The following is a 10674-nucleotide window of genomic DNA, read 5'->3' as shown; positions in this document are numbered from 1 at the left end:
CTCCGGCAGTTTCCCCAAATTTTGTTCGAATATATAGTTTCCAAAGGGGCAAATAACGGATTCCATCTCTTGATTTCTACTACCACCGTTCGCATGGAAAGAAAAATAAATAAACAAATAAAAAAACCCCCAAAGAAAATCCCCATCACCTCGTCTTCCCCACCATTTCTCTCTCCTCTCTCCTCTCACTACCCCCAAAGCAGCAGCAAGCGGCATCAGCAGCGAGCACCCAAGCTAAGCCAGCAGCAGCAGCAGCAGCAGCCAAGCCAATTCCCCCAAATCGCCTCCTCCCAAATGCGACTCCTCCTCCTCCCCTGACGAAACCCTCCCCCTCCGCCTCCGCCTCCGCCATGTCGCTGCAGCCGCCGGCGGTGGAGCCGCCGGAGTGGCTGCGGACGCTGCCCGTGGCGCCGGAGTACCACCCGACGCTGGCGGAGTTCGCCGACCCCATCGCCTACATCCTCAGGATCGAGCCGGAGGCGTCCCGCTACGGCATCTGCAAGATCGTGCCCCCGCTCCCGCGGCCCCCCGAGGACGACACCTTCCGCCGCCTCCAGGCCGCCTTCGCCGCCGCGGCCTCCTCCAATGGCGACCCCTCCCCGACCTTCCCCACGCGGCTCCAGCAGGTCGGCCTCTCCGCCAGGAACCGCCGCGCCGCCAGCCGCCGGGTGTGGGAGAGCGGGGAGCGCTACACCCTGGAGGCGTTCCGCGCCAAGGCGGCCGAGTTCGAGCCCCCGAGGCACGCCGCGCCGCCCAGGAACCCCACCCACCTCCAGCTCGAGGCCCTCTTCTGGGCCGCCTGCGCCTCCAGGCCCTTCAGCGTCGAGTACGGCAACGACATGCCCGGCTCCGGCTTCGCCTCCCCCGACGAGCTCCCCGACGCCGCCAATGCCACCGACGTCGGGGAGACGGAGTGGAACATGCGGGTGGCGCCCCGCGCCCGGGGGTCGCTGCTCCGCGCCATGGCCCGCGACGTGGCGGGCGTCACCACCCCGATGCTGTACGTGGCCATGCTCTACAGCTGGTTCGCCTGGCACGTGGAGGACCACGAGCTCCACAGCCTCAACTTCCTCCACTTCGGCAAGGCCAAGACCTGGTACGGCGTCCCCCGCGACGCCATGCTCGCCTTCGAGGAGACGGTGCGCGTCCACGGCTACGCCGACGACCTCAACGCCATCAGTGAGTTGTCCTCAGTCTCCTCCTCCTGCTGCTTTTACTGTTCTTCAGTTTTCTTGCCTGATGAAAGAAAAGGTCGCATGGGTCACCACCCCTTTTCCTTTTGACGCCCAAGAGTCAAAACCTTTTCGTCAGAGAATCTTCACACACCATTGCTAAATTTTTACCGAAATGGGAATTTCTTTTTTTCCTGAAAATATTATGGTGGTTAGTGTGTCGACTACTACTCCAGGTGAGCCATTATGTGACTGCAATAGCTTGTAAATTAAGTAGAAATTGTTGTCCTTTAGAGAAACTATATATGAGCATCATTACTAAGCCTTTTTAGTTACTGAAGCTGTGGACCTAAATACTAAGCCCTCTGCTAGTGTGACTCATCTTACTTCTTAGGCAAACAGGAATAAAGAAATAGCTGATAGTTGCAATTCAGCGAATACAGTAGTCATTATGTTTATGTGATCTGCCACCTGGTTGATTTGCTCATCCACAAACACTAAGAAACAAATTTATGGAGCTATGGAAATGTTGCCCCAATCTGGTTTAACAAAGTATCTGATGCATTGGCCTATTATTAAACCCTTAGAAATCGTAATGATAGGGGATTTCCTTGAAAAGAGAGTATTATAGTGTATTTGTAAGATTCAGATTTGGCTTGACAACCGATTCTACTAGGATTGGACTCCAAGGACATGCAGACATGCAAATTAGAATTTAGAATTACATGTAAAGGGTCTCTACCCAGAGTCATAATGTACATCCTGTTTGGATCCTCCATGTTCAGTTTTAAGATGAAGATGTCTATCCAAGATTCTGCTACATTTTTGTTTACTTCATTTAATGAGCAAGATTAAGGATGCCCTTAACAAGAATGTTGCAACTAAATCCTCCATGATCATGCATATCAAATTTCCTCCACATGTCCTCATCTGTATGTCCCCAAATGTCCCAAAGATATTTGTAACAGATCACTAATATCTTCTATTAGTCATTGTTGTCCTCATCAGTATGTTATCATGTTGCCACGCCACATCAGTCAATCGGGAGCTACTCTCACCATATTTGTTGGTATACTACTCTAGCGTGCCAGCTGTGCTCCTCTTCTGCCTAGTTTCTGTGATATATCCCTTGCCAGTTGCAGTGACTTGGAAAATCATTTTTGGTTGATTTACTTGTGTTTGATTATGTAGACATGAATGTACTACCACAATTTGTTTACTTGAGATTTTAATTTATAATTTCTGTTTGGTCCTTGTAAAAAATTTAATTTACTACCACCTTGTAAGAACCATCAAAATATATCCAATTCTCAAGGTCTTAGGACACCCTAAAAGACCTTAAAGCAACACTCATACAAGTACCAGATGAGATTAGTGCGAAAAATATAGGGGCATGGAAGCAATTGTTGTAGGCTTATACTTTAGGAGATCCTTATGAAAGATAACTCTGCACTCAATGCAATAGTAGGCATAATAAAGGTGGCAACAAAGACCTAGCACAATGTCTGGTGAGACCTTGGGTCTGTATGGATGGAACATTTCTTTTACTGTGAACGAGAATTTAGTTATCTTTTCATATAGTGACAGATATTCCAAACCTCTGATCTGATGATATTTGTATCACTTCCAATTCTGCATTGGATGAACGAATGCTTTATTTGTTGTCAGGAGGTAATGTTCTTTCTTTTCACCATCGTATGGTTGTGATATGTCATATGTGTTTATGCTAATAAAAAGGAGATGGAGATGATGATGCGGTGATTTCTTAATCATGATACATTGCGGTGCCAAGCAGTGAAGGTAGTCCATTGATAAGATCTTCCATGAGAGGGAGAGTGCAACAGTGCATATTTTTTTAGGTTGATTATAAAAAAACAATTCTAACCTCGGTAAATGAATGGTTAGATTCAGTTGCCCACCTTGTTTGTTTGTTTGTTTCGGTAACTCTTTAATTACTGTAAAAGTTTCTCTCAATTTCAGATTTCATTTGATACTAAATCCTGGATGGGTCAAATGAATCCAGTAACAGCTTACCAATGTAAAAGATTTGTAACCTTGAGCAGATCACAGTTCATTATTAGATCATGAGCAGGAGAGAGACACTCTAAAGCTTGGGTTACTTTATATGATTCTTGAATCTGGATAAACCTTTACTCGGTTATAAGTTAATGAAGTGGAGAGGAAAATACTTTATTAATAAGTTATGACTTTTTGAAGTTTTCCTAAGTTGAACAAGCTTACGTGGTTTTTCCAACTCGGTGTTAACCACATAGTTATAGATGTGGTTGTCTAGAGAAATTTCATTGACAAGATGTAATGTTGAATACTCAAGTAAGAATTGCCTCTGATGATCAATGCACTAATGGATTACTTATATCCTATGACTTGCAGTGGCCTTTCAAACGTTAAATGAGAAGACAACTGTCTTATCTCCTGAGGTGCTTCTTTCTGCTGGTGTTCCCTGCTGCAGGTATACCCACATTTCATAATGCCCTTGTTTGGGATATTTACTCTATGACATTATTTTGAGTATCAAGTATAATGTTTAAGAGATATTTCTCCAAAGCAGATTGGTTCAAAAAGCGGGAGAATTTGTTATCACATTCCCTGGAGCTTATCATTCAGGCTTTAGCCATGGTAGGTCATCATGCCCATATCATAGAATGAGTAGTGGAACATATTATCTCCCTTGGAGAAGTTATCTGTTTGGTCCTATATGTATTGTATTGTTCACATCTTCGACTTACTATTCTACAGTGAAGGCTACAAATTTTGGCTAACTCAAGAAATGGAACTCCATCCTTGTTTTGTAGAGAGCTAGCTACTTTCATTTGGTGCCCTTATGGTTTTATTTAGATCTGTTCACAACTAAAATGCCAGCGCAATACCATATAGTGCCAATCAAATATATTTAGAAGGCGGCTATATTTATTTTAAAGTGCTTTAATACATATGGAGTAGTCATATTGTTCTGCACACTTAGTGGAAGATACTGTTTTCAATTTCAAATAATTAAAATTTAAAAGCACTCAAATTATCATTTAGATATGTCCCTCTTAATTCCCTGTTTAAATCAAAACTTGCCGTCAGACCATCATGAATTGTGTGATCACATGTTTAGTTGCCTGGATAGATAACCATGCAGTGTTACTAGCTGTTGATGGCATTTCATATGCCCTAGATGCACAATATCTCCTTTGGCTATGGATCCAACTATCCAAGGTTTCTGTAATGAGATGCTCAAATTTGGTCTGTTTTTGTAAACCATGCAATCAGAATGTCACCCTTGCACAAAAAAGAAAAGAAAAACACAACCATGCATACTAGTTGATATGAGAGAACACGAAAATTAGGTTAGGTTTCATCATTTCAATGCTATAGCATTGTTGGTTTTCTAACATTATCACCTTTGTTATGTACTCCCTTCGTTTTGCAATATGTCATTTCAGAATGGCTATCCACTGAGTAAATCAAGAGTGGGGAGATTAAGTGCCTGTGGCTTACCATACTTTACAACCTCGCATGTACAACAAGCTGCTAATCTAGGCACTTAAGATGAAAATTAACTACCTTTAATGACACGCTGGTGTTTTGGAAACGACTGGCCGTCAAGCCTACTAGTTGGCGCCTCGACTCAAGCAATATGCATAAATACAGTTTTGCCAAAGAAACTAGTGCTTCAACCTAGCTATTGCATTGGAGATTGAGGTTGTTTGGATTGTGCGTAATTGGTTTGGACAGAGATGAGATAGTAACAGTACTGGTGCCCTAAAAACTGAAAACTCATTAATCCCCGAATATGGAACTTCATTAATGAATATTCTTCATGAAAGGAAACATGTCTAGAGTTGCTCAATTGAACTCTACTGCCTTCGATGATCATTTTGTGGTCTTTAATCCTAAGGCCCGAACTTGATTGATTGAACTTGGTATGATGAATTTCTATTATTTATGTAAGTTGATTGATCTCATAGAAGTTGCTTTTATTAAATTACAGACCTTTTGAGACTGAATTAGGCTTTTAAGCATTTTGGTCACTCAAACATCATATCCTGAACTGAACTCAAACCTGATTAGTTAACATGGTATGCACATTAAATAGAAAAATATGAAACCATTTATCTGCCTGCAAATCAAATTCAAAAGTCGCATCCCCAAATTGTTGAAAACAAATGCTGAATGATCAATGAATAGAGGTATTTGGTTCCATCTACTCGTTAGTTTCATGTATTCCAGCCACAAAATGGCTGTTCTATGTCTGAGAGTTTACCATTTTCTCTGTGTTCTTTGAACAGTTATGGTTACTGGTTCTTGTAAAGGATCTTGGTCCCTATGAATAAAATATGTTGTTTAACTTTTTCGCTTCTGCAGGATTTAATTGTGGGGAAGCATCAAATATTGCAACTCCCCATTGGTTACAAGTGGCTAAAGAAGCTGCAATCCGGAGGGCTTCAACTAATTGTGGTCCGATGGTGTCTCATTATCAGCTGCTTTATGAGCTAGCACTCTCATTGCGTCCAAGGTGTGCTGCACTAAAATATGAGGCTAATCCTTACATTAAAATACTGGACGACATCACCTTTATATCTTTATTTTAAATGCACTAAAATAACTAGATATCTTGTTTGGATTCAAATGATCCATGATGGAGGCCTTATAATATCTTTAATTAAACTGGATAGTGGTTGGTGTTGTTGTATGTGTCTGTAATTTCCTATAGGTATTGGAATAATGTAGTTGAATTTATTTTGAAACATTCATTTACAGGGAGCCTAAGAATTTCTATTCTGTTCCAAGAAGCTCACGTTTAAGGGACAAGAATAAGAATGAAGGTGATATAATGGTCAAAGAAAATTTTGTTGGAAGTGTAACCGAAAACAACAATTTGCTTAGCGCCCTTCTGGATAAGAATTCTTGTATAATTGTTCCAAACGCTGATTTCTTCGTTCCATCCTTTCCTGTTGCACTGGAATCTGAAGTTACTGTTAAACAAAGGTTTACAGCTGGTCCCTGCAGTATTAGCCAGCAAGGAGCAGAAAATATGGCTGCTGATCATGTGGCTGTAGACAAGGTTACAGAGATTCAGGACATGAGTGGATCCTTATATCCTTGTGAAACCAGTCTTGTGGGCTGTAGCAATAGAAAACTTTATGAAACAAAATATGGCCAACGGGATGCTGCTGCTTTGTGCTTATCTACTTCAGAGATTCAGAGCAGAGGAATTGATACAGCAAGATCACATCCAGCAGGCGGGATCTTAGATCAAGGACGGTTGCCATGTGTACAGTGCGGAATACTAAGCTTTGCATGTGTAGCCATCATTCAACCTAGAGAAGCAGCAGTACAGTTTATCATGTCTAAAGAGTGCATCTCATCGAGTGCAAAACAAGGAGGAATTGGTGCATCTGATGATACCTCAAACTGGATTGACCAGAGTCATGAGATTAGTCCTCCACCAGGTTAGTAATAACAATCACTGTTACCTGATCGTTCTATGGTAGCCACTTGTCATTTCTTGGCACTGATCTAGCTGTGGTATTGTTTCATGATCTGGATAAAACTCCCTAATCGTAGTCCTCTTCACTTTTTGTCCGACTGGAGTTTGAAATCATCCTGGTATTTTTTGTTGCCATCATGTTAATCAGAATGTTTTCATTTATCATCCATATTAAATTTATTGTGTGAAAGTACCAAGGAATGTTGTTGGACCTTATTTGAAAGTGATTTTTTACATAGATAATAAATTGACCTAATGTAGCTTAATATCGTTTGATTTTGTATACTATTTGCAGCATAAACATTGTAGAACATATTCTCTTTCCTATTTTCTGAGGGTTATTCTTCAGTTGTCATACTGTTTTTCCCTAGGACAGTCAAGACTCAATTACTATATATTTATATGTTTTGCTTCAAATCACATGCCTCTACTGAACAAACAGAATCAATGCAACCATTGTAATATTCCAATACTCAAGTCCTGAAAATAAGTAAAGTGAAGGACTTCCTTTTATAATGAAGTCCGGTTTCTTTCTTCAGACTTTGGAAGTTACATTGTTGGTTTTATCTCTATCAACAGGTCCAGCATCTGGAACAGATGATAATGTAAAGCATGCCGTAAGTTTGGCCCATGTCTCTGATCGGTGTAGAGAACTATATGCCAGCAATACAGATGGATGCACCTCTGCTCTTGGGCTTCTAGCTTCTGCATATGACTCATCAGACTCTGATGATGAAACAACTGAGGATGTTTCAAAACATAGCAAGAAAAATGATTCAGTAAACCAAAGCACGGATCCTCAAATCTTGGAAACATCAGCTAGCTGTTCCAGTACAGTTCAGTGTCAAAAGACAAATTCACACTTGCATGAAGAGGAATGTGAGGCAAGAGCCACATCATTGATGAAACCTGTAAGCCATAATAGTAGGCCCATTAGTCAGTCTAACAGGGATACAGATATCGACCATTTTATAGAACTGGGAAAGTCAGGAACACAGTGTTCAGGTTATCTTGATTTGGTTGATGATCTAACTACATCAGTTTTAAAATCCTCTTCAGATACTTGTGTAAGTGCAGCTAAAGCCTCAATGGATCCAGATGTTTTGACCATGCTCAGGTACAATAAAGACTCTTGCAGAATGCATGTGTTTTGTCTTGAACATGCTTTGGAAACATGGACACAGCTTCAACAAATCGGTGGTGCTAATATTATGCTTTTGTGCCATCCAGGTATTTACCCTGTTTCCTAATTTCTGCAGAGTTCCTAGCCGTTTCCTGAATTATTTATCCTTCTTTGTGTCCTCTTCGTATCTTGGATTTGAGCAACAATTCAAAACTTTAATATTTGCATTACCGACTGATTAGTTGTTGGTGATTATGGCATGTTTTTGAGACATGTTATTTACATCAAGTATGCTGTTTTGTTTTGTTTTGTTTGGATTTTTCCAAAACAGAGAAAAAAAAACATGTGTTTACAACTACATGAGCAACTACACCAAGGGCATAAACTGCAGTGAGCTAATGAGACAATGACTTTTAGGAGTTCAAAATTTTCTGTGCATTTATGTCTATTTTTTGTTTAATTAACAGATTAGCTGTTTTAATTGTTCTTGTAAAATGAAAATGATTGTTTTTCGTTGGTAATTTATAATGTGTTTGCAGAATACCCTAGAGCAGAGTCAGCAGCAAAAGTCATAGCAGAAGAACTTGGTATCAAGCATGATTGGAAAGATATCACTTTCAAAGAAGCAACTGAAGAGGACGTTAAAAAGATTCAGTTGGCTTTACAGGATGAAGATGCTGAACCCACTGGCAGTGACTGGGCAGTCAAAATGGGTATCAACATATATTACAGTGCCAAACAGAGCAAATCACCACTTTACAGCAAGCAGATACCATACAATTCCATCATTTATAAGGCATTTGGCCAAGAAAACCCAGACAGTTTGACAGATTATGGATGTCAAAAGTCAGGCTCAACAAAGAAAAAGGTGGCTGGGTGGTGGTGTGGGAAAGTTTGGATGTCAAATCAAGTTCATCCACTTCTAGCTCGTGAGCGTGAAGAACAGAACAGTAGCGTAGTGTACGGCAAAGCAATGTTCACTACTATTTCCCATGGCAAAGTACAAGATGAAGCGTCAACAAGATGCAATACAAGCAACCGAACCCCATCAAGAAGAACATCAAGAAGAAAAAAGGGGGTATCTGCTGAGAAATCTAAACCAAAAAACAAGAGATCCACTGCTTCTGATGAAGCTAGTATGCTTTGCAGTGGCCTTGGAATGAACTCTGGAGTTATCCATGACCAAACTGAAAACTCTGATGATTATGACAAACATGGCAATGGAGATGAAATTGAGGAAGGAACAAATCCTCAGAAATATCAACAACGTAAATTGCAAAACGTGACCAGGAAATCAAGTTCTAAGAAGCGGAAGGATGAGAAAAGAACAGATAGTTTTCATGAACTATATGACGAGGATAATGGTGTGGATTATTGGCTTAACATGGGTAGTGGAGATGATGCCACACTAGGTAACTCTCGACAACAAAGTCCTGATCCAGTGAAAGTGAAATCTGGAGGCAAATTGCAAGGTAAGAGAAAATCTAGCAAGTACAAGTCCAATGATGATTTGTTGAATGAAGAAAATAAGTTACAAAAGATGAACAAAAAATCAAGCTCTAAGAAGCAAAAGAATGATAAGATAAATAGACAACTTCAAGAAGATCAAACCGAAGATGACCATATGGACCACTTAGTTGACGTAGCGGTTGCAGATGAAGTCACACTAGACAATGAGGATAAAATTACAGAAGACAAAATTGATGACGTGAAAGTGAAATCTAGAGGAAAATCGCAAAATGGTAAGAGAAAAGGCAGCAAACATCAGGCTACCGATGGTTTGCGCGCTGGAAATAAAGTGGCCAAATTTCCGTGTGATATAGAAGGATGTGACATGAGCTTCAGTACCCAGCAGGACTTGTTATTGCATAAGCGTGACATTTGTCCTGTCAAAGGATGCAAGAAGAAGTTCTTCTGCCACAAGTACTTGCTTCAGCACCGGAAGGTGCATATAGATGAAAGGCCACTTAAGTGTACATGGAAGGGGTGTAAGAAGGCATTCAAGTGGCCATGGGCGAGGACGGAGCACATGAGAGTCCATACGGGGGTAAGACCTTACGAGTGCCAGGAACCTGGCTGTGGTCAGACATTCCGATTCGTTTCAGATTTCAGCCGCCACAAGAGAAAGACTGGCCATTCCTCTGATAAGAGAAGAAAGAACAGTACATAACTTCTAACCGCTGTGCGCAAAGTACAGGTTTCTTCTCTGACGATGATCTGAAGAGGGATGCTAATTGAATAATTGCATCAGATTCCATTTATTGTGGGATTAGCCCACATTAGGAGTCTAATTCATTTCATTGTTTGCCGGCTCTGCATAACAGCCAATTTTTCAATTGCTTTAGGTCCAACTGACCTTTTGTTGACTAGGATTTACTCCCAAGTCAATTGTATCAACCGGTCTTCTGTTCATCCTGAAAAATCGGGAATTTCTCCTGTCACCATGGCTTTTAAAGAAGCATGTTAATCTGTTGTTAGCTGTTCCTTAATTTTTCCTTTTTTCTAAAATAAACTGTCAGCATGTAGTAGTTATTTGTTCCTTAATTTTGTGCACGTTTTGGTTCTGCAAAATGTTTTCAACTAGTTTAAATTTATTGGTTTGTTCTCAAAACTTATGATGCCTCGTTGAATTCTAGTTACTGAATGTTCTTGCTTTGGATTTCTTTTCGCTGAATTCAGTTTCTTTTCATCCTCTCTGCTGCCAACATATTTGATAAATCTGACAAAGTGAGAATGCAAGAACTGTATTTGTAGTAGTAGTAACTATCAGAGCAAGGAATAATGGTAAGAATCTTGGATGAAGAAATGTTACCCAAAACTCTTCAGGAGTAAATCGAATGGTAAGTTTTTGGGAAGGCAAATACGAGGTCCAACCTCATGTC

At 40.8% G+C, this 10674-nt stretch overlaps 1 protein-coding gene across 2 annotated transcripts; it reads left to right on the top strand.

The window, feature by feature from the left end:
- The first annotated feature begins 217 nt into the window (after positions 1–217).
- LOC4351981 (lysine-specific demethylase JMJ705-like) lies at positions 218–10276 on the top strand. 2 transcript variants are annotated; one of them, XM_015765140.3, is made up of 7 exons: positions 218–1179; positions 3564–3642; positions 3742–3809; positions 5544–5694; positions 5940–6631; positions 7249–7899; positions 8332–10276. In XM_015765140.3, the coding sequence occupies exons 1-7, from the start codon at positions 351–353 to the stop codon at positions 9960–9962; spliced, it is 4101 nt and encodes a 1366-aa protein (XP_015620626.1). In that variant the 5' UTR covers positions 218–350; the 3' UTR covers positions 9963–10276. The 2 variants fall into 2 exon arrangements, with proteins under 2 accessions (XP_015620626.1, XP_066162624.1); XM_066306527.1 differs by having other exon boundaries at positions 3739–3809.
- The last annotated feature ends 398 nt before the right edge of the window (positions 10277–10674 follow it).

Source organism: Oryza sativa, chromosome 12 (genome assembly GCF_034140825.1).
Source record: "Oryza sativa Japonica Group chromosome 12, ASM3414082v1".
Lineage (NCBI taxonomy): Eukaryota > Viridiplantae > Streptophyta > Magnoliopsida > Poales > Poaceae > Oryza > Oryza sativa.
Note: the sequence above shows the minus strand (reverse complement) of the source record. Positions and strands in the feature narration are given on the sequence as shown.